Below are 25,059 nucleotides of genomic sequence, written 5' to 3' on the forward strand. Positions count from 1 at the left end.
CGGCGTGCGAGCGGCCACGTAACTCGAATCGCAGCACGTCGCCCACCGGACGGACAATTCTGTCGTGACCCTCTCGGACTAACGCCGGGAACTAGTCACGGGTGGGCCTTTCGGCCTCACCACGATCGTGCCAATCGGCCCCCCGCGTGGGATAGGGTTGTTCGCCAAATTTGACCTACCTAAGTACCCACACGGAGGGTAGACCGGGCGATCGCACCTCACCGCAGGTCGACTCCGGACACGGGCCACTGAAGCGACCCGTTCCGTACTATCGGGATAACCGAGCGGTGTTATATCGTCGACCTCGACGGTTCCGATTAATTATCGGGTGTATTAAGCCCACTACCAACCCTTTACGTGAAGTAAGATGGAGATTCAATTAAAGAAAAGACTAAGTGAAACGGGAAAACAGTTCAACATAAGGCACATTTATTCCGCGGCACACGGAGAGCACACATATACAATTACAACAATTATGCACCAAAAGCAGATGCTACAAAAGAAACACAACAATGCAGATCTACAACCGACTAGGCGAGCACATGGCAACACTTACACAGTTTTACTTTACAGACGGCGCCGAAAACACATATACTCAAAAGCAAAAGAAAAGGGCCACCCTCAAATACAAGGGGACAGACGGGGCCTGTGGGCGCGAGACCGGGTGGAGCCTACCCGTCTTGTGATGAGCCGCAAATGTGGTGGCAGTGCCCCGACTCCACGCTCCTCCGCGGGTTTCGTTGGCACTGCTTGGCATGGGGTGGGAACGGGGCCCCCTTTCCGCACTATCTCAGTGTGGGGGGGGGGAGGAAGGGGGGAATTGTTGATGCTCTGGGGAAAGAGGATAGCTGGCTTGCTTGGGTCCCGCGACGAGCGACTCCACTGCGACCTTGACCGCGCTCCCGGCTTCCCCTCTCTGCAGCTCCCCGACAGGCTCCGAACCCCGACAGACTGACTCTCCTCCAGACCCGTCTTGACTGCTGCTGCCACACTCTGCCACTGCCACACTTCTCCAACTCGCCCGAGCCCAAAACTGACTAAATTCGCCCCGCGCTCGGCGCTTTATAGTGGTGTAGGAGATCCCATATGCAAATTTCTGGATCAGAACGAGCTCGGGGTGGAGCCACGCTCGCCCATTGGAGGGAGAAAAAGGGGCGTGAATCTCCCCTGATCCTCAAATTTGCATATATCGATTCTACTCCGACGCCTGGAGGCGGGGCCAAATCTCCCCGCGCTTGCTGATTGGACGGATCAGAAGTGGGCGTTTATCATTCCTGATCCGACTTCTCCTCGGAAAGGCCGCACTTTGTACCCGTGGCTCGGCGCGCGCCCTGTACGAGTCCAGGACAGCCTGACGTTCGGTGCCCACAAGTGGTGCGGGAATGGCCGCAGAAGGAGAGGCGAAGGTGGTGGAGGGTCCAAAGTGCTGGTCCATGGCCACGGTGACGCTTGGAATGGCGGTGATGCGATGTTTGCGGGAGCGAGCTGTGAAGGTAAAGGTCGTGGCTGTTGGCGTTGTTGTTGTTGTTGTTGTTGTTGTTGTTGTTGTTGTTGTTGTGAAGCGGCGTTGCGGTTGGTGGTTGTTGTGTGATGGCGGTTGAGACGTGGTTGGTTCAAAATAAAGATAGAACAGAAAAACGGCTATCTTAAAGGGTCGCAGCCCGAATGAATCACATTTATTCCCTCTAAACAACGGGTTTGGGGCTAACTACACATGTACTTACAGAGATATCTCACCTACGGGACCTGAATGGTGGTTTGCGAATTTCCTCAACCACAACAATATTATAGCTACAATGCATGAAATCGCTCCAAGCTCCTAACTTGAAAACTACAGCACTTACAAAAGTGATGTATATAGCAATTCGTAGCTGTGATTAACAGGCATTCAATAATATGAGTGAGGAAAGTGAAAAGAAAAACTTTATCGTTAAGAAATCGTTGCAGCCTGTTCAAAGTCAAGGCATGGTTGAGCAGGCCAAAAAACATGGCAGCTTCAGACCCCAGCGAAGTTACTTAGGATACGCCTTAAGACCCCATAGAGTGAGCTGGCCGAGGATGGCACCTGATAATGGATATAATTAAATAAGGCCGTTAATTATCTTCATAAGGTGTGTTTTAATTCACCCAAACACCCAATTTTTGGTTCACGAGTCAGTAAGTGACCACCATATTCGTTATTGGTGTGTGTCTGTCTGTCTGTCTGTCTGTCTGTCTGTCTGTCTGTCTGTCTGTCCCGAGCATAGCTCCGTGGGTTTTGATCCGATCATGATAAAATTTTGGTGGGAGGTTTATATCATGATCTAGTTGTTTTTTCCTGAGAATGGGTGTGGTGCGCCCATTATGGGCAGAGCCACGGCCAAAAAACATGTGTTTTTAGGGGTTTTGTCGAATCTGACAGGGGTTTCGGTATTTGGCTAGCCCAATGGCACCTGCATAGCCCCACAGACCTCGATTTTTCATTTTCGTCCCAAGGTCAAGGCCACAAGGTCACGAACTTAGAAAATTGTGAATTTTGACATAAAAATCATATGACCGCCCAAACTTTGAGAGCTCGGATGACAATATTTTTATGCATAATCTTGAGGTCATTCCCCACCTAAAGTCTTGAAACCATTTTTCTCTATCTCGAACACCTTTCCCGTGGCGCCCCCTTCAAGTTTGTTTTTACGCTGATTTCATCAATGTATGGATAATCCGAGGAGTGTGAAATGCCATATAGCCTATATGACGTTATATTGTTCCTGAAATGTTCCAGAGGAAGTTTTGCACCAAAGGTCATAATCCTTGACCTTTGACCTTTAAAGTTCACAAAGGTCAAATTTTCAAAGTTGTGGGAATCGAACCGGGTTTTCGACCTTCTTCAACAAACTAACTCCAATAAGCTATAGCACGTATCCTGTTTCCTTATTTTAATGTCCACAACATTGTTTTTTGACCTTTAAAGGTTATGGAAAGGTCAAATTTTGAAAGTTGTTGAACGAAACCGGGTTTTCGATATTTTGCAGCTAATAACCTGTCACTCGTACCACATCATGTTGATCATTTTTATAACTTGGTCAAACATTATCACATTGTCTCATCCTTGACTTCTGAAACAATCTACATCGTCAAATACCGCTCGTGAACCATCGTCGTCTTCAGACTTGTCACTCTTGCACTTCCTTGGAGTTTTCTTCGTCTGCATGCAAATTTTTAAGCTGCTAGGTTTTGTGTTTTTGGAGTTGTGGAGGAGACACACTTACAGAAGAAGGAGAGGCCGCAGAAGGAGAGGCGAAGGTGGTGGAGGGTCCAAAGTGCTGGTCCATGGCCACGGTGACGCTTGGAATGGCGGTGATGCGATGTTTGCGGGAGCGAGCTGTAAAGGTAAAGGTCGTGGCTGTTGGCGTTGTTGTTGTTGTGAAGCGGCGTTGCGGTTGGTGGTTGTTGTGTGATGGCGGTTGAGACGTGGTTGGTTCAAAATAAAGATAGAACAGAAAAACGGCTATCTTAAAGGGTCGCAGCCCGAATGAATCACATTTATTCCCTCTAAACAACGGGTTTGGGGCTAACTACACATGTACTTACAGAGATATCTCACCTACGGGACCTGAATGGTGGTTTTATATCATGATCTAGTTGTTTTTTCCTGAGAATGGGTGTGGTGCGCCCATTATGGGCAGAGCCACGGCCAAAAAACATGTGTTTTTAGGGGGTTTGTCGAATCTGACAGGGGTTTCGGTATTTGGTTAGCCCAATGGCACCTGCATAGCCCCACAGACCTCGATTTTTCATTTTCGTCCCAAGGTCAAGGCCACAAGGTCACGAACTTAGAAAATTGTGAATTTTGACATAAAAATCATATGACCGCCCAAACTTTGAGAGCTCGGATGACAATATTTTTTATGCATAATCTTGAGGTCATTCCCCACCTAAAGTCTTGAAACCATTTTTCTCTATCTCGAACACCTTGCCCGTGGCGCCCCCTTCAAGTTTGTTTTTACGCTGATTTCATCAATGTATGGATAATCCGAGGAGTGCAAAATGCCATATAGCCTATATGACGTTATATTGTTCCTGAAATGTTCCAGAGGAAGTTTTGCACCAAAGGTCATAATCCTTGACCTTTGACCTTTAAAGTTCACAAAGGTCAAATTTTCAAAGTTGTGGGAATCGAACCGGGTTTTCGACCTTCTTCAACAAACTAACTCCAATAAGCTATAGCACGTATCCTGTTTCCTTATTTTAATGTCCACAACATTGTTTTTTGACCTTTAAAGGTTATGGAAAGGTCAAATTTTGAAAGTTGTTGAACGAAACCGGGTTTTCGATATTTTGCAGCTAATAACCTGTCACTCGTACCACATCATGTTGATCATTTTTATAACTTGCTCAAAAATTATCACATTGTCTCATCCTTGACTTCTGAAACAATCTACATCGTCAAATACCGCTCGTGAACCATCGTCGTCTTCAGACTTGTCACTCTTGCACTTCCTTGGAGTTTTCTTCGTCTGCATGCAAATTTTTAAGCTGCTAGGTTTTGTGTTTTTGGAGTTTTGGAGGAGACACACTTACACACACACACACACACACACACACACACACACACACACACACACACACACACACACACACACACACACACACACACACACACACACACACACACACACACACACACTAAGAATTATTAGTATAGATTACGTGTCGATAAAATCCAGTCATGTCTCGCGCCGCCGTACTGGACAGCGATGACCAGGATCACGTATCAAGTTAGTTCGACAACTTCCTCATCATCTTCTCTTTTCCTTTCAACCTTGTAATGTACGTTTGAAGTCCCTGCTATTCAGAAACAGCTTGAGTTTTGTTGTTGTTGGTGTTGGTTATCTCAACGGAACTAGAAAAAATAAAGAACGCACTTAGTGTGCAGCCCGGATGGCTTTATCAGGAATTTGTTTGATTGTGAAATCACGTTGAATTTGTGTTTGACGGTCCATTGGATGGTCTGCCTGACAAACGCAAGGCCGCCTGGCTTGGAACATGGATCCAAGAACAAGGACGAGAGATATACAAGACTTTTGAATGGATCGAAGGTGAGAAGGATGACCTCAACAAAGTTCTGGATAAATTTGAATCTCACATTCATCCCCGAAAAAACAAGCGCATCGCGAGGCATTGGCTGTTCAAGAGGAAACAAAGCTCCGAGGAATCATTTGACAACTTTGGTAAGGACTTGTGTCTCATTCTCTTGGACTGCGAGACAGAAGTGAGGAACTTACGCTGGCCAAAGCTCTTAAAGTAGCTCAGCAATATGAGCTTTCAAGGACTCAAGTTCGCATTGTCTATGATGAGGACACGAGTAAAGCTGCAGTACACTCCAAACAAGCGAGGTCAAAACCGCAATTGAACCCAGCACCACAATTTCCATCACACAGGAAATCAACCCCGAATAGACCCCAGCATAAGGACAGCTGCCACCACTGTTGTAAGGATCCTAACCATGCATGGAATCATGGTGACTGCCCAGCAATTGGATCCACCTGCTATTATTGCAACAAACCGAACCATTGGCTTTCAGCTTGCTGTCGTGCCAGCATACATTCAGTTGAAACTCAGTTGGATGGTGCTTGTACTGATACAACCGAGTACACGGATGAAATCAATGGGAAAATTCTATGTATCGGTGCACTGTAGACAACGGCCGCATCATGAGGTGATAAATGGAGGCGGCCTCTCTTGGTATCAGGAAGGCAAGTGACCTTCAGAATTGATACCGGAGCTCGCTGCAACACAATGACATTATCTGATTATCAGCCTCTCACGTGCACTGCCGAACTTCGTCAATCAGCAAAGGTATTGTGTACCAACTGAAATCACAGGATAAAACCCGTAGCAGCCGTGGGTCTTCCTATTCAGTACCATGGGAAGACATTCACCACATTTGAAGTGGTCGCTCTTTCGCAGGAAAAACATAATATCTGGAGGTACAGCTGAAATTCTGGGTCTGATCATCAGACTCGATTCCATTGGAAATGAAGTGGACCCCGGTGACATTCTTGCTGAGTTGAAGGAATATCTGGACCTAGTGCGAACTACTGGAACTCTGCCAGGCATGTGTACAATGAAATTGCAACCTGGTGTGAAGAGAGTAGTACACGCTTTGCCACGTATTAAAACCCGACTGGGGAAGATGGAATCCCATGAATAAATTGCCAAAGTTAATGAACCAACTGAATGGGTCAGCTCAATGGTGGTATCTCTCAGAAATTACAAACTGAGAATCTGTCTTGATCCATTTGATCTGACCAAAGTCATCAAGAGGGAGTACCATCCCATGTGCACGGTTGAGGAGGTCATTGCAAGTATACCTGATTTCATGGTATTCTCAGTGCCTGACGCGAAGTCAGGGTTCCTACAAATCAAACTGAACAAAGAATCGTCCTATCTGATATGTTTCAATATACTATTTGGTAGGTACAGTTGGCTTCGGCTTCCTTTTGGACTGAAATGTGCACCTGAAATTTTTCAGAGGATTATGGACCAGATGATTGAAGGCATAGATGGAGCATTCGTGATCATGGATGACATTCTTGTAACTGGTCCAAACGTGGAGTTGCATGATCAAATTCTGAAAAATGTTATTGAGTGAGCAACAAATTACAATCTGAAGTTGAATCTGCAGAAGTGCAAAATCCACCAGTCACAGGTACTGTACGTAGGACACATACCGTCTGCTGATGGATTATCGCCTGATCCAGTCAAGTTGAGGCAGTTCATAGTAAGCCGATTCCGACCGATAAGGAAGCTGTGAGGAGCTTCATTGGATTTATCACGTGTCTGTCAAAGTTCATCGCTCGGTTGAGTGACGAGTGAGCTCCACTCCGAGAGCTGCTGAAATCAGACGTTGAATGTCAATGGCAACCGGCTCAAGCCAGAGCATTTGAGAGGCTGAAGGAACTTTGCTGTTCTCCGCCTGTTCTTGATTACTTCGATGTTAACAAACCAATCGAGATTCACTGTGATGCTAGCCGAAGTGGACTTGGTGCAGTTCTCCTTCAGGACAACCGTCCTGTCACATACAGTTCCAGGACTCTTACGGAAATGGAGACACAGTATTCACAAATGGAGAAGGAGATCCACAAATCCATAGTTCATGCCTGCAAGAAGGTTTATTGTTATAAATTTGGGAAACCAGTCACCGTCTACAATGATCATAAGCCTCTGGAAATGATCACCAAGAAGCCGTTGCTGTCCGCTCCAATGAGACTGCAGAGCATACTACTATGATTGCAATGGTATGACCTCAACATTCAGGACAGAAGAAGGGAGGATATGCAACTTCCAGACATCCTTTTTAGAGCGTACTTGCCAGATAATCATTTGGAACTGGACAACTTGGAGCATATTTCAATGCTGGACTTTCTATCCATCTCTGACGAGAGGTATGCGGATCTTCAAAATGCTACTCAGTCAGAACTCGGTAATTTACAGTCCATAATTCTTGATGGATGGCTAGAGGCCAGGCGATATGTATCATTCTGTCTTCGACCATACTGGGATTGCCGAAGTGAACTTTCGGTTATGGATGGCATCGTATACAAAAGCATGCGAATTGTCATACCACCTACTCTGAGACTCCGCATGCTGAGCCTGATTCACGAATCACATCTTGGAATATTCAAGTGTAAGCCACGAGCTAGGGAGGTTCTATACTGGCCCTCCGTGAATGCGGACAAAGGGCAAACTGTTCAGAACTGTTCCAAGTGTGCAGACTATCAAAATTGCCTGCCTGCTGAGCCCCTGAAACCGACTCCTGCACTGAATCTACCGTGGAGTGAAATTGGGACAGACCTATTCCAGTTTGATGCTAAGACATACTTGATAACGGTTGACTATAACTCCAAATTCATTGAGGTGAAAGAAGTTAAGGATTTATGCTGCAGTACAACTCTTGAGCGATGAAAAGCACAGTTTAGTTGACATGGTCTACCAGAGACTCTACGGAGTGACAATGGGACTATGTACAACTCACAACTTTGAGGAAATTTTGCAAAGATCATGGAATCATTCTTAGAACCTCTAGTCCCATATCTCCATGTTCAAATGGAGAGGTCGAGAGGGCTGTACAAATGGTAAAACGACTCTGGCGAAAATCTACAGACAAGCACCTGGCCTTGCTGCATTATGGCACAACTCCACTGGAAGGCATTCATCTATCACCGGCTCATCTACTGATGGGAAGACGTCCGAGGAATTCCCTTCCCATTGCCCAAGGTCCTCTGGTGCCTATAGCTTATGACTGTGATGCTGTGAAAAGGCACTTTGACCTGGAAAAAGCAAAACAGAAGTTCTACCAAGATCGTCACTCACTGAAACATCTTCTACCATTACATCAGAATGATGAAGTTAGAATGGAGCTTCCTACGGGTTCCAAAAGGTGGATACCAGCTGTGATTGTGAAGCAGCATTCTGATCCACGTTCGTATGTTGTTCAGTCCTGAGAAACGGGTGACACTTATCGCCTTAACCGTCGACATTTACGTAAGAGCACCAGTGTAGCCAATGAGGGTGTTACTCTCGATCAGTCTTTCGTTGATACCGATAATGCTACCAGTGAGGCCCATGATGCTCAAGCTGTTCGTCAGACATGAAGCCTTCTGCTGGTGACACTGCACCCACCTCCTGTAGATCTGGGTGAGCCAGACAGAGCAGTCACCCCGTCAGTGTCTACAGCTCACCCAGTGACCTCATGCATAACTCGTACTCGAAGTGGTCGTATCAGTCGTCGACCAAACAGACTTGACTTGTGATGAACTGTAGATGTTACACTTGTTAAGTTCGGATGTTTCCTAGCACTGAATTGGATTTGATTTGTTGTAAGGTAATGGCGATTGAAGCGTTTGACCTGTTGTTTCGTTTTGGGACTGAGTTGGACTTTGCAAGCGATCGATACCTAGCCTGGTTTCAAATGCCGACCCAGATAAAAACTGTTATCACGGCGTTTCACATGCGGAACATCTCATCTCACCTTGCCTTCCTTTACTGCTCTGACTCATCAGCTCTAGCCTCTAGAGTCTAGGCCAGAGAAATACCACACCATGATTCATACATGTTTGATGTAGTTGTTGTTAATGGCCTTGCAGTATACCTGTCTGCTGTACTGCTTCAGCATTAGCCTGCTTTTCACCAAGCCCAGGTCTGCGCTTCTGCTTGGACCAGGGTGGAAACTATGTGTTGGTATTTATTATTGTCAAATGTTACTAATAATATTCTTGTTCTTGTTATTTATTTTGTAATTAGAATGCCATGCCATGGAAGAACCTATTACACCTAAACATGGCGTGCGGAAAGAAACATGGCAATTCTTCAGGATTCTTTGTAGTTCATTAGCCTAACATGAAGTCCATCTGAACGTCAACCAAACAACAAAAATTAAAAACAGCTCGGATTCTCTCTTATTTTCGTTTTTGATATACATTAACATCCGATATATGTTAAAAATTCCTCTTTTTGGCCAATCCAAGCAAGCGAATTTTATTTCTGTGTAACATGACACGTTACATGAACGTTACATGAGCAACGAGCATGAAGATTTCGCCACATGCGAATTTCGACTATTTCCCCGCGTCAAATATGGAGACTTGTCATTATTCCGAGAGGTAAGTAAACTATATTACATATCAATATGATCAGGAAAAGAAGCTGCACACGTTTATGTTTGAGATGGCTGTTTAATTCATATGATAGTTGAGACCAAGCTTGTGCAACTATGGGATACATTTGAACTGTCGCTTTGTGCGATTTTTGTGATTCCGTCACGATTTCTGTTGTTATTTCTTTCTAGCTTCGTGAGATTCAACGCAGGCTAATCAAATACTAAATAACCAATAGTACATTTGCATGCTTTATCGCCAGAAATTCAGACTTTTGTCATTTTAGCCCGTCACGGCTGGTGAGCGTGACGGAATCACGAAAATGTGACGGGATCACAAACTCTGTACTGCTTTGGGGATATATATATATATATATATATATATATATATATATATATATATATATATATATATATATATATATATATATATATATATATATATATATATATATATATATATATATATATATATATATATATATATATATGACAAATAATACACAGAGGAAACTTTCTTGCAATACTAACAATGTAATGTGGTGGTACGGATAAGAAGCTGGGGAGTTGAGCTGAGTATTGAGATGTGCCACACAGATATTAACCCGTTATTGCGCCGCTGGCACAAATATCACTGCACATCAATTGTGGACGTTGGACTTTTCGGCCTGATCACGCCACCTGACCATGTAACCCCCACCTTACCTCCTGAGTTGCAGAATGCCGCACCAGGTTAGTGACTCCTTTACATTGTGCAACAGTCACACTGCCATCCGTCGGTAAAGCATGTAACTTAATTTTATATCTTCCTGGCTGTCGGCACACCCAATTAAAAAGTCTACTCTTATACCTATCGACTCTTGTTCATTTAAAACCTCTTACTATTGAGTAAAAACGACGATGTACTATTTCAGATCCGGGTTCTTCGAACAACGAAGTGACTCCCAACGCTAGCCCCTCCCGTGCCACTTCTAAGCCGTCAACAAAGAATAAGAAGCTGAAGAAGGCGAGAAAAAAGAAATCGTGTGTGACCAGACCACGGGGAAGAGCTGAAATCGATAGGGACGACCAGAGCAATGTATGTGGTCTGTGTGACGGAAACTACTGGGACGACGACAACCAGGATTCAGATCCTGGATCCAATGTCCGCTTTATTCCACGTGGTTCCATGATACATGTGCGGGGGTTTACGGAGAACGGGGGATAATTTCATCTGTGACGAATGTGCAGAATAATTATGTACTAGTAGTTGCGATCAGACGTACCAGATATTTGAATGTTCCTTCATCACCATAAGAAGTAGGCCTGCCTTTAGGGTACTAGCTGCCATTTAGTTACTTGTTAACTCAGATTACCGGTTGCTTCGTTTTCATTCATTGTTCCACTAACTAATAATTTACTTTGACAATATTACCTTGTCCCCATTTGTGATGTTTAATAAAATCCATTGAACATTCTCACGCATTGTCTTTGATCAATTATAAACTAATTAACCCCAAGAAATTGCAGTCGTGATTCCGTCACGTCGACTCTGTGATTCCGTCACAAGTTTCAATTAACCGGGGATCTCACAAAATTAGCCCCAATTAAAAGAGTGTATTGATTTGATCAGCATCACTAAAGCCCAGAATGGCTTGAATATCACTGATCCTTTTATCTTTTGAACAATAGCAGATATATCGTTATTTACACTTAGTATCGGAAAACGTCATTTGTGTGCGTGATTCCATCACGAAATTTAAGTCATTCCCCAAAATCGAACCGCCGACGCTAGACTACTGGATGGAACTTAAAAGTGTGGATCATATTCCATGCTTTTTCATGCACACGATTTTACCTCCATTCTCATGGAAAACGGCGATAATCTCAGACCTAGGTGGATATGTCCATAAACTCATTAAACGAGTGATTCCGTCACACTGGAATTCATGCTAATCAACTCAGAAGATCATAACTAAATATAAATTTATCCTAATTTTGAACAACTTCCATGACTCTGCTGCTGAGCCTGCTGGAGAAGCTGAGAGCTCTTTTATGTGGCTCCCCAATAGAAATTCCAGACTATGCTCTTGCCTGTGGGGTGTTATTATTGACTTTTCGCCCTGGGTGCCACAAACTCTAACTACGCTACTGAAACTACCTTCCTTCGATTGAACAAAACCATACTTCGAAGCCAAGAAATCAAGACCAAGAAACGAAACCAAAACCAATAAATCGAAACGTGAGACGAAAGGGAAATTGTCACCATTCGCAGTTGGTGGATACGTCATTTTGAAACTGATCCTTTAGTACCTTTAATAGGAACTTCGATGCAGGAGGAGACCATTGGCCCCATCAAAGCCTGCGCTATTATTACTAACCTATTATATGGTTCTTTGTGTCAAAGTGTTTTGAATGGCTGTCATTGTGGAGAGGTCAGTCAAGATGACCTCAAATTAATCTTCTCTATCTAATGGGTGGATAGATATACCAACTGAGCTGGAATATCTAGGTCCACCCCCGAGGAAAGAGGGGAATTGGGAAGGAGTCAAACTGGTCTCCCAATTGATAGAGGCTGAGGCATTCGACCAGTGTGATGGTAGTCTGCAAATGATCCCAGAAGAGTTGCTCTGACCTTGCCACTAGCAGTGAGTTGTCAAGGTTGCAAAAAATGATAGTATCTTGTTGAGGGAGTGTCGCCACCACCGCCTAAACCAGTCTGGTGAAGACTCGGGGGCAGGCTTGAGGCCAAAGATTGGGACAGTATATCTAAAGATCTGATCCCCCACGACAAACCCCAATAGATAAAGGTACTTGACATGCATGTGAACATGCAGGTATGCATCTCAGAAGTTCAGGTTTACTGCCCAATCCCTTGGCGTCAGTAGTAGCAGGATGGAATGGAGTATGTCCACGTGAAAAGGGGCTGCTGATGTACTGAATTTTAAATTCAGAATCATCCTCAATCCCCTGCCCCACCCCGGAGCATTTGGAGATGAGAAATACAGTCGACAGGCATCGACTGTGGTAATTCCCTACCTCCTCGATTGCCCTTTTCTCGAGAAGGCCCTGGATTTGGCTGCTCACTGCTCGTCATACTGGATCCTGCAGCAGAGATGTTCTCCTGACTCCAATTTGACTTTGAAGCTGATGGAGATGATAAAGAAAATTAATTTATCGTTCGTGATTTCCTCCCAGCATCGAAGGAAAGCACAGAAGCACCCTTCTACAGGTCCTACATCCCCAAACATCCCCAGTAACCTATCACTGACACTCCCGTCCCATGGGGGAGGGCTGGTCATGCCTCTTCCATCCAGGCATCGCTGGAAACGTCGCTGCAAGTTTGGCTGAAAAAAACAGGGAAAGTTGTACCCCCATGTGACATCATGACGTCGAAGAGTGCTCTTCTCGTTATTATTATCTCTCACAGCTACTTTCTAACTTTGGACATGTTTGTTATCTTGCCAAAACGAAGTTTTTGCAAGATATGTTAGTCAGCTTGTATGTTTGTTTTTTTTTGGTTTGTCTGTAATCATGTATAAAAATTCTGCAGATTACAGTTATCATTGGAAATTTTTGTAACTTGGCATATCAGAGGCCTATAGAGGTCCCTTTCAGTGCACAAAATTTTGAAGGTCAAGGTCAAAGGTCAAGGTCACTTTGTCGCAAATCAGGGGAGTCGACGAAACCCTTATTTTTTGAGTAATTTTGATCGGATCATCTTCAAACTTCATGGGAATATAGTTCATGGTCTGGCGCTCAGCTGATTAATTTTTGGTGGCGATTGGCCTTGACCTTCATGGTTAGCGCCTCAGGTCAAACATATTTAACCCCAAGGTCAAATTTTCAAGTTTTAGGAACCATATCGTGTAGGACCTCAAATTGAACACCTCGATGAGTGCTTTCTAGATATGTCAAGCTTGAGACATTATGACGTCATTTGGTGACGTTATGAGGCAAACGCATATTTTTCATGGTTACTCTGTAGAACGATTGTCATCGGAATCTCTCGTAGGCAGATATTCCTCAAGGAGTCGCTCCTGGTGGATAGCAGCTCTGTTCACCTCAGTATGACCTTAAAGAAGTCACACGTGGTTACCTTTTGGCAAGATACGGGTCACCCTGCGGGAGACATTGGTTTATTTATTTATTGGCTGTATTATTTTATGGGGGCATACCTATGCCACTGACGCAGTGCCTCCTGTTACCAGTAAGCTGGTACTCATTTTTCCGACCAAGGAAAGATGATAGACTGATCTGGATGTGTGGTCAGGTATGTTGTCCCGAAGGAGGATGACTCTTTTCCAGATGATAGCCTTGCCATGTTTCTTTGATACCTTTTTCCCCATGATGACATTTGTCAACTCTTTTCAAGGGTTCAGCCTCCCAGTCTCTGTTGACGGTGTGGTTCATTCCTTCATTTGTATGCAGTACATGGCTGCTGGTTGCATCAATGCTGGAAGTGTGGCTGATGCAGTGCACCTTGTATGTTAGTTCGGACAGGGATTTCGAATTTCATTAAGAGATCGAAACACAGTGGCTCACTCTTTTCAAGAGATACTGTAGAATATATTGCATCAATGTTGAGCTAACAATATGGCCTAACAGCTAACAACATCAATGTTGAGCATCTTTGCTAACTTAGCAAGGATGCTAAGAGCAAATGCCAGTGTATTTTAATCACTCTTTACACTGAAAAACAGGGGATTTCCCAAGGCATTACACTTCTGATATTTGATGTCGCACGTAACATATACATCCTAATGAGTCATGCTTTTATGAGAATACATAAATTCTGGGCGAACTTGTTAAACTGCTAGTGAGTTTTTGCTAAAACTGGTCCTGTCAGCCTTACGGCCTTTAATACCCGCCTTCAAATCACATCCTTGTGTTAAGGGGCTTTACTAAAGTTTGAGGAACCTGGCAACAGCCAACTTGCCAAAACTCAACTTCATCAAGCTGAAGATGTCGCCCTCCAGTGGTGACGCTTGGGAATAAATTCATCCACGTGACAATACTGGCGAAATGGCTCAATTTTGACTCTCTTTTGCATACGTAATAAGCAGATATTACCCCCATTGCTCAGGTCGCTACGTTTTGCGAGAGACGACAGCCACACCAATGTAGAATGGTTTGGGACATGCGCAATTTTCACATTTGAAAAGTGAGAGAAAAAGTTCCAAGTCCCCCTTCCTCCTCTTCTCCTGGTTCGTCTGCCTCCTTCAATCGGGAAGATTCGTGCAGTACTTGTTTTATTGTACTTGCTTGTGAGCTGCGTTGATACCTGATCATGTTGTCATCCTGGGAAAGCTTCCTGTTGTTGTTATTGTTCTTTTTAGTTACTCTCGTGAGATTGAATAAAGCGACAGTGAGACCTGGTACAATGATGGTGTCTGGTTCCTGCTTATGATCACTGCATGGTGTCGGAAGTCCTGAAGCCACGAATCTGAAGCCGGCTATAAATTGTCATCCTGGTGTTTCACAGGCATGGTGATTCATCATTGTATGTGCCATCTCTCGGATGGATGCCAATATGGACGTCACATCTGCCGGAATCCCCCCCCCTCCTCATCCCCTCTGCACTCTTCCCTCCTCTCTCTCCCCCTCCCCTCTCCTCCCCCTCTCCCTCTCTCTGACCCCTGCCCTCTCCCACTATCCCCTCCCTTCCCTCTCTCTCTCTCTCGCTCTCTCTCTCTCCCATCCCTCTCCCTCTTTCTCCCACATGTAAGTACGAATCAGATTCAGAGTGAGCCGACCAGAGGGGTACAAAGGTCACTGTATCTGCAAGAATGCAGCCATGCTTGCAGGCAGGCCTTTGCCAGGTACAGTAGAGAGCGTGGATTCTATATGCTCCCGCCAGTTTTTATATTGAATCCGGCAGTCAAAAAGAAAATGTTGCTGTTTGGGCACGTTTATTGCCCTTGCCTTCCCTGCCCCTCATTATTGCCCTCATTATTGCCCTCACCTTCCCTGCCCCCTACCTTCATTACCCCTCTGCTCACACCACCATCCCCTTCCCTTGTGCTGCCTTCCCTTCACCTCCCCACATGCAATGCTTACCTACTCCCAAACCCCCTATCTCCCGGTGGTCTCCGCATGCTGTATTGACGTGCTATTTTAACGTACCCCATTTTGTTCAATCCTGCACTACCCCCACCCCTTTTCCACAAGTCCCACTGCCAAACACAAGTTGAGAACCCCTCCCTTCATGCTTACCTCCTCCCAAACCCCTTCCCCTCTCCACATCCCTCCCTCTCTCTCTCGCTCCCTCTCCCCCTCCCCCCACCCCCCGATATCTCATACAGAGCAGCACCCTCCCACACATCTCTCTCTTCACTCTCCGGACATGTCCGGGCGGTAATTATGTCCAGACGGTGTTTGCCTCCAGACATGTCTGGGCGGTCTTTACCTCTGGGTGGTGTTTGTCTCTGGACATGTATGGACAGAGTTTGCCTCCGAATGTGTCAGGACAGAGTTTGTCTCCAGATGAAACCGGGCGATGTTTCTTTGTTGTGTTGTGTGCGTCCCTGCGGTGTTGTCTCCAGAAGCGTCTCGGCGGTGTTTGTTTGTCTCCGGATGCATCTGGCCAGTGTTTTTATCCGGACGGGCGTTTGTCTCCGGATGGGAGTTTGTCTCGAGACATGTCCAAGCGGCATTTGTCTCCAGACAGCTTGGCTCCGGATGCATCGAGGTTGTGTTTGTGTCTGAACGTGTCCAGGTGGTGCTTACGTCTGAGCGGTGTTTGTCTCCGGACGCGTCCGGCCAGTGTTTATGTTCAGACGGGAGTTTGAGTCCGGACGTGTTCCGGGCAGTGTTCCTCTCCGGGTGGTGTTTGTCTCCGAACGTGTCCAGGCTGTAATGTAAAGCAGTTCCTGCGGCTCTATCTGGATCACGTGGGTGATCTCGCAAGACGAGATGCAGATTCGGAATGGAAGAATAAACCAGTTATCTTACACAGGCGGTGTTTGTCTGCGTGGTATTTAGAGTATGACCGGTAGAAAATGGATTTGACAATATTTTGTTTCCACCTTCACTGATATTTTACGCAGAATCATTTTGATGAGACAGTATGGATCGTAATTAACGCTCCACCACACGTCTGCCTTCCCTTCCTCTCACCTCACGATGTCTTCCCTTCTCCCACCCCTCTTTGCTCCCCCACCCCTCCTTGCTCCCCCTCTTCTCTTCCCCCCTCCACCTCCACCTCCACACTCTCCTACCCTCTCTCTCTCCCCCACCCCTCTCTTTCTCTCCACTCTCTTTTTCTCTCCCCCACCTTTTCGTATTCCCATCAGTGAAGCGAAGGGTGGAATTTGTTCATTTCTAATATATTGTTACGGATATCAGAATCCTGTCTGATGAATGCATCCACACATCCAGGTCCTCAGACAGTTATTTCCTTAAATGCATGTTCAGATTTGCCCCATCCCCATGTCTAATGGGAATTTAAATGTGATGCGTTGAGAAGGGTAAAGGATAGATCCCCTCTTTTATGGGAAGCTTTTTTTCTTTACGACAGACACGTTCACACACATTTCTTTCACGAGCTCTGAAGCCCGCCCTCGTTTTTCCTCAGCAACATTCTTTCGCGAGCTCCGACGCCCGCCTTTTTTGAGAGCGCACGGGTCGTCATGGTAACCGTGCCCTGGTGGGGCGGGGTGAGCTTGGGGCGGACGTCACCCCGTGGAGACGGCCCGGGGATATAAAAACGAGCGAGAGAAAGCGTGAGGTTCGTTCTGTGCGGAGAGATGTTCTGAGATATAAAAAAGTGAGGAAAAAGCGAAAGAGGGATGTTCTGTGAGGAGAGGCATTTTGTGAGGAGAGACGTTCTGAGATATAAAAAAAACGAGCGAAAGAGGGACGCTCTGTGAGGAGAGACATTCTGTGAGGAGAGACATTTTGTGAGGAGAGACGTTCTGAGATATAAAAAATGAGCGAAAAAGGGACGTTCTCTGAGGAGAAAAGGTCTGAGGAGAAAAAGTCCAGAGAGGAAAAAGCAAAGGGCGAGAGAAGCGACCAAGAAGCGGGTGTCTAACCGGCGCCGAAGAGACAACTCAGCCTTCCAGTGCTTCGTCAAGCGAGCGTGCGGTGCGCGTGTGGGTGTGAGCAGTGCCGCCAACAAGTGAGGCTCGGGCCGATCACCAATAACACAAGGGTCTAAACCCGTGATGGACGATCTCGGTGCCCTCCAGATGTCGACTGGCGTTCAAGGCTGCCCCGCGAGAGGATGCACGGCAAAGCTGGGTGCTGGCGACGGACGTGACATGAACGCACGCATTTTTAGGACGTTTTCGCTTCACCAACAACTTTCTGGTGAGCGAGACGATTCTCCCCCTCCCCTCCCCCTGAATCATCTGCTGGGTACCCTTGTCTGTGTTTAGCTGTAAGTCAACCCCTGATAAGCATCTGCTCTTTCCTGGCATTTTGATTGATTTTGCTTTGAAATTCTTTATTTACCTCAGCAAATAAAAGGTTCTTTTTATTTTTTTTTATTAATAAATTATTTGTCGATTGACAACCTGTCCGTGTTTGTCCTTTCCTTCTATTGGTCTGGCATTGTTCGAACCGAGATAGACTGGGAGGTAATCCCACAGATTTGACCAAAAAAATCGTCGGCACGCACCAGCGGTTAAAACGCTCGGCCGCCCTAATTAAAATCTAATCAGATAATATTGGTGCTTTGCCGAAGGTGCGCTTCCCGCTCAGGTAACCACGTGACCTCTAGTTAAACGGAATAATTAGACGGCGGACACTGGAACTCTTGGTTGATTGAGTGGCGTTTGTGGTTTTAAAACAACCCACCGTACCATAACGTTAATTGTGATCGGTGGCCCCAGGTCCGGCTCTACCGAGGACAACCGGGGATTAATCCCCCTGAGTGATGTTGTAGAATTTTGTAGTTAACGTTTTAACCGACTCGATGTAAATCCTGTTACTCAAATGAAAGCCACAATTAATTCACTGTCCACAACGGAAAGTACATTACATCAGATAATTTTATTAACATAGTACTATGGAGTCCAAGCCACTGAGATGGTAAACATCTACAATGATTTGCACTAAACTAAGATTACATTTCCTGGCATTTATATGTTCTTTGCAGGGAGTGGAGGGGGCTGATAAGCATTAGGCAAAAGAACTCCAATTGCAATACGTGTCCACTAGGTGAAAAGCGAATGACATAATCATGGCAAAAGTTTCAGCATTATCAACCAGGTCACCCTGTTCCATAACAAGACATTCCTTTTATCAACATTTAGGTCAAAAGACTCTTGGCTGAAAGGAAGCATAACTGACAGCCAATTCAACTTATAGCGTAAAAATTATATTTATAAAGTACCAGCAACAATTATAATTGAGAGTACATTAATATAATTATTTTCTTCCACAGTGACAAGCTGGTGTCTCGGTACCCGGCACCGCAACAATATTATATGTTATATCAAGGGATACAAGAACAGTGATTTTTTGATCAAAGTTCTCGATCAGAAACCTGAATGATATAACTTGTATAAAAGTTTATGCCAATATGAATTGCGTGGTCTTGAGAGAACACAATTTTCTTTTGAAAAGGATAACACAACATCGACGTGTAGTAATTGTAAAAAGCAATTAGTTACGAATTTATGTTCTTTTCATAAAAGTAGAATATTTTCATTTAATAATATTTGTGGATGCCCTTAAAAAGGGAACAATTTGTAAATTTAATAAAATAATAACAGGGGTAACATGCAATATGATGTGAGTTATTATGTTAATACGCTCAGCCATATTTTGTGGACGTATCTCCTCTGAAACTGCCAGACGGATTGTCGCCACTTTCAGCATGCAGGTGCTCTGTGGTCTAATGTACAACATGTGAGATCACGCCAGACAGACAGGTTTGGGAATTTTTGGCGATTTTCTAATTTTTACATTCGTTTGCATGGCGACCTGTGACGTCACTGCTGAGAGGCGTAATGACGTCATGGCATCAGTTATTCACTAACGTCATTACGTCTGTCGTCGACAGACTGTCACCGCTGAGAGCAGGGTCGGCATCATGGGGGGGCATTCGCGGGCCACGCCTCCCAAATGAGTTATTGTGCCCCACCCACCTGCAGGCCAAGCTTTTGGTGCTAAACTTTGCATTTTATTAATTAATTTATATTTATCATATAAAAAGTGAAAAACTTTCGCTAAATGAAATGAAATAAAAACAAAAAAAGAAAGAAAAACAACACACCTTGTTGGTCATATTTGCATGAGGTCACATTTGGGGAAGTAGTATGCTCATTGGTCTGGTGCTTGACCTATGACCTACTGGTTTGATTTGTTGTCATTACCTCAAGATAAACGCGCTCATAACGTACAGTTGGCATTAGCAAGTCAGACGGCGCTTGGCGCCAATATGTTTCAGTGAGAGCAAGCAGAGCTAAATTAAGTTGGACTGGACACATCAATGATTCTAAGCCAGGTATTTGATGGGATTGCTCTGATGTCTGGGCAGCATGGTGGCATCCAGAAGCTACTGCAAGAGAAACTAGGTCATGAGATACCTTATGTACACAGTCTTAACCACCAGCTACACTTTGTGGTAGTCCACGCAATGTTAGCAGAGACAGCTGTAGTGGACTTTTTTCATGTGTGTAATGCCCTCTACAAATTCTGCAAGAAGCCCACAATTTCTGTGCACTAGAATGGTTGTGCATCTTAAACGCCTTCTGGAACAGAGATGGGCAGGACATCATGCCACTGTGTCAGTCATTCTAAAAATCCTTCAATGACACTGTGCTGACCTATGGAGCATTGAGACGAATGGAGGCTGTGGGCCTGCAATGCGAGATGACCAAGCCCAGTTTCTCATTCATTGCCAAGTTAGTGCGCATAGTTCTTGTCCTGTTGGACCCAGCAAACAAGCTTCTACAGAGAGAAGACACCGACTTGATGACAGGTTTAAATATCGTGGCTAGTGCAACAGCTTGTGTACTGAAACCTTGGGGTGACGAGGAGTTTAATAAGGTGTGGGACATGGCCACGGCTGCCAGCGCATCACTGAGACCCACGATCCCCAAACGGAGACGCAAAGCGAACACGAATATGGATGAGTATGTCGTTATGGAAACTACAGGGCACAGAGATGATGACGAAAAAACAAAACTTCAGAGACTGTACTACAACACCATTGATTCAGTGCTTGGAGAGATGGATCACAGATTCAGTGAGCGCAACTCACAGTTGGCTCGTGCACTTGTGGCACTGAACCCAGAGAGTGATACATTTCTTGATGTAAAGGTTGTGAAGCATATTCTGGACCTGTCACGATCGCCTATAATTGAGACAGAGTACAAAGTTGCAAATCAGTTTTTCAGCTCACAAAAAAAAAAATCACATCCAATCAAGGAGGATTGGACTGCACAGCACATCCTCTCAAAGTACCACACACATCTGATCGGAATGCCAAGTGTCCTGACTGCTTTCAAACATGACCCAGTTGGTTCAGCTAGCGTTTGAGAGGGACTTAAGCCAAAAATGCACAACTGAGTGGAAGGACACCATTCTTTGGAGGTTCAGCACCACTCGCCAACACGTGCGTGTGTGTGTATGTGTGTGCAACTCTTCTAAAGGTAAGCCATGCATTTAATGCACGTTATGATGCCAGCCTTGGCTTTCATGATTATGACGCAAAATGTTGAATGATTTTTGGCTCTGTCTGCATTTATTCGGGAAGAGTGGAGTTTTCAGTCCATTTCAAATGGAGTTCTAATGACGTGCACAGTGTGTGTGTCTGTCTGTGTCTGTGTCTGTGTCTGTAGAGTGGAGTAGATAGTCTATTTCAAATGGTGTTCTGATGATGCGCACGGGGTGGGGGGGAGGGGGAGAGAGAGGGCGAGAGGGCGAGAGGGCGAGAGGGCGAGAGAGAGACAGAGACAGACTTTGACTTTTATGTCCTTTTATTACAAAAAAGTATAAAGGGTAAAAATTCAATACAACAAAGCAAAGGATTAAATACAAGAGTGGAAAAAAGAAGAGAAGAAACCAATTCAATTTTCAAGTAATTGATAAAGCATTGATAATAATTTATACACAAGGAACACCCCCAAAAAATACATTAGAGAGAGGAGAAGATGATAAGAAGAGAGAAAGCAACACAGGCTCCACACGTACCGCCAGAGACTGAGCAACAGCCCCTTGCGTTTGCATGTGCGTGCCGAGAGAGAGAAGAGAAGAGAAGAGAAGAGAAGAGAAGAGGAGAGGAGAGGAGAGAAGAGAAGAGAAGAGAAGAGAAGAGAAGAGAGAGAGAGAGAGAGAGAGAGAGAGAGAGAGAGAGAGAGAGAGAGAGAGAGAGAGAGAGAGAGAGAGAGAGAGAGAGAGAGAGAGAGAGAGAGAGAGAGAGATATATATATATATATATATATATATATATATATATATATATATATATATATATATATATATATATATATATATATATATATATCTTGCACGACGGCTATATTTTATGAAGTGTGCAGTGAGAGAGTGTGTGTGTGAGTGTGTGTGTGCGTGTGTGTGCGTGTGTGTGTGCGTGGGTGTGCGTGTGTGTGTGTGGGTGTGTGTGTGTGTGGGTGCGTGCGTATGAGTCTGTCGGGGTGCGGTGTGCGTTTGTGTGTAAGTGTGTGCAGTGTGTGTGTGTGTGGGAGCAGTGTGTGTGTGTGCGTCTGTGTGTGTGCGTGTGTGAGGGCGTGGGTGTGTGTGTGTGTGTGGGTGGGTGCGTGCGTATGAGTGTGTGTGGGTGCGGTGTGCGTTTGTGTGTGTGTGTGTGCAGTGTGTGTGTGTGTGTGTGTGTGTGGGAGCGGTGTGTGTGTGTAAGTGTGTGTGTGTGTGTGTGTGCGTGCGTTCAGTGTGTGTGTGTGTGTGCGTGCGTTCAGTGTGTGTGTGTGTGTGTAAGAGAGAGACTTTGTGGCATGTTTTTAAATTGGAACTGGGTTGTTGACGCCAAACTCTTATTATCAAGCATTTACATCATACATTGAGTTCTCGAACGGCAGTTTGTGCCCCCCACCCACCTCCCCCGCGGTTACCCTAATTCCCCCCCACCCATCCCCGCGGTTACCCTAATGCCCCCCACCCACCTCCCCCGTGGTTACCCTAATGCCCCCCACCCACCCCCGCGGTTACCCTAATGCCCCCCACCCACCTCCCCCGCGGTTACCCTAATTCCCCCCACCCACCTCCCCCGCGGTTACCCTAATTCCCCCCACCCACCTCCCCCGCGGTTACCCTAATTCCCCCCACCCACCTCCCCCGCGGTTACCCTAATTCCCCCCACCCACCCACCCCCGCGGTTACCCTAATTCCCCCCACCCACCCACCCCGCGGTTACCCTAATTCCCACTCCCGCGGTTACCCTAATTCCCCCCACCCACCTCCCCGCGGTTACCCTAATGCCCCCCACCCACCCCCGCGGTTACCCTAATGCCCCCCACCCACCTCCCCGCGGTTACCCTAATTCCCCCCACCCACCTCCCCCGCGGTTACCCTAATTCCCCCCACCCACCTCCCCCGCGGTTACCCTAATTCCCCCCACCCACCTCCCCGCGGTTACCCTAATTCCCCCACCCACCCACCCCCGCGGTTACCCTAATTCCCACCCCCGCGGTTACCCTAATTCCCCCCACCCACCTCCCCCGCGGTTACCCTAATGCCCCCCACCCACCCCCGCGGTTACCCTAATGCCCCCCACCCACCTCCCCCGCGGTTACCCTAATTCCCCCACCCACCTCCCCCGCGGTTACCCTAATTCCCCCACCCACCTCCCCGCGGTTACCCTAATTCCCCCACCCACCCACCCCCGCGGTTACCCTAATTCCCCCCACCCACCCACCCCGTGGTTACCCTAATTCCCCCACCCACCCACCCCCGCGGTTACCCTAATTCCCCCACCCCCGCGGTTACCCTAATTCCCCCCACCCCCGCGGTTACCCTAATGCCCCCCGATTGGATTTGTTCTGACGCCGTCTGGCTGAGAGGCGTAATGACGTCACGGCATCATCGGTCATTCGCTGACGACATTACGTCTGTCGTCGACAGACCGTCACCGCTGAGAGGTGTTATGCCACTTCTGGAAAACAGTGTCTGTAATGTAAAACCCTCTTCTGCACGTGCTGACTCCCTCAGAAGGTGAATTTGACGCAAAAAATGTAACAAGAAACATTGTACATAAAGAAATTTGATAAATCACTTTGTGAACACGGGATATATTGACGTCATAAAGAACCCTCACTTTAGAAACTTCGCGCGGAGCGCGGGTTTGGCTCGTTGGAGATTATTTCGCACGATTTAACAGTTCGAAATGTTTTCCATCATCTGAAATATCCAGCAGCAGAATACAAGTGTTGTTGGGCTTGTTTCGGCAAGACGCGTCACTGGAGAGCAAGGACATGGCGAGATAGTGATATGTGCTGGCCATATCGGATTTATCATCAAATTATAAACATTTCCGCAACGGAGATTCCTTAAAGACTTTTTGAATGGTGCTCTGAGGACTCCAGAGAAATGCATTGTGGGAAAAAGAATTCTGTTGCAATTCGATCCATGTCTGTCCAACCTTATTTTGCCTGGACTATGAGGACGTTATCGCAGACATACAGTCATGTTTGCCACTCACGCAACGCAGTCGCCGAGCACATACAACGACAAGATGTTTGGAGGTGTATATTCAAGTATATTTTAGCTCGATTTGTATGTTTTCCTGCGCTTAGGTCAGTTACATTTTTTTTTAACTTTAACTTGTTTTGGAATATATACCAAGGTAATGCTGCATTGTATTGATGTCGTAAAATATCGAATGGACGGAGGGAGATCCTACAAAAAAAAAAAAACTTTAAAAAAAAAAAAGGACAGTTGAGGCACATCTATGAATTGGGGGGAGTTGTGAGGAACAACCAACAGCTGGTGTTGCTCTGTGGGGAGGGAAACAGTTTGTGAGGGGTGGAAAAGAAACAAAAGGAGGGAAATTATCCGCAACTTGAAACCGCTTTTCTGTATTCGTAACCGCCTCGTGATTCACGAACATCATGGAGGGCCTCGAAGACGATCTCACGTGTCCCGTGTGCTTCTCCGTGTTGTGCGATCCGCGATCCTTGCCGTGCGCGCACACGTTCTGCAGCCGATGTTTGGACGCACTGTTAGTGCGGGCCGCACCCAGAAGAAAAGGCCTCCTGATCCGGGGCTTCGCATCGCGATGTCCGACATGCCAGCGGACTTTCCAGGCCTCGAGAGCCCGCGACCTGCCGGTCAACTACGCCCTGTCCGCAGTGTTGGAGACTTTTACCCGACAACGGGCTGACGCTGAAACGTGCAAGGACCACGGAGGACAGGTACTGCGAACAGAATGTTGACACACACCACACAGCACACACAGCACACACTGCACACACTGCACACACTGCACACACACTACGCACTGCACGCACAGCACACAC

General features: G+C 46.0%; 1 protein-coding gene across 3 annotated transcripts in view; it reads left to right on the forward strand.

The window, feature by feature from the left end:
• The window catches only part of LOC147017882 (E3 ubiquitin-protein ligase TRIM13-like), a 75,899-nt gene that overhangs the window by 36,833 nt on the left and 14,007 nt on the right, over positions 1-25,059 (forward strand). The window contains exon 1 of one of the 3 annotated variants that reach the window (XM_085896964.1): positions 24,483-24,954. The exons of the other annotated variants lie outside the window; for them this stretch is intronic. Coding sequence (XP_085753090.1) covers positions 24,652-24,954 — 303 coding nt within the window. The 5' untranslated portion in view covers positions 24,483-24,651. Of the gene's footprint in view, positions 1-24,482; positions 24,955-25,059 lie in introns of those variants that run through there. 3 annotated transcript variants of the gene reach the window in all.

Source organism: Eptatretus burgeri, chromosome 10, assembly GCF_056783735.1.
Source record: "Eptatretus burgeri isolate ZD-2024b chromosome 10, Ebu_testis_v1, whole genome shotgun sequence".
In the NCBI taxonomy this organism is placed as follows: domain Eukaryota; kingdom Metazoa; phylum Chordata; class Myxini; order Myxiniformes; family Myxinidae; genus Eptatretus; species Eptatretus burgeri.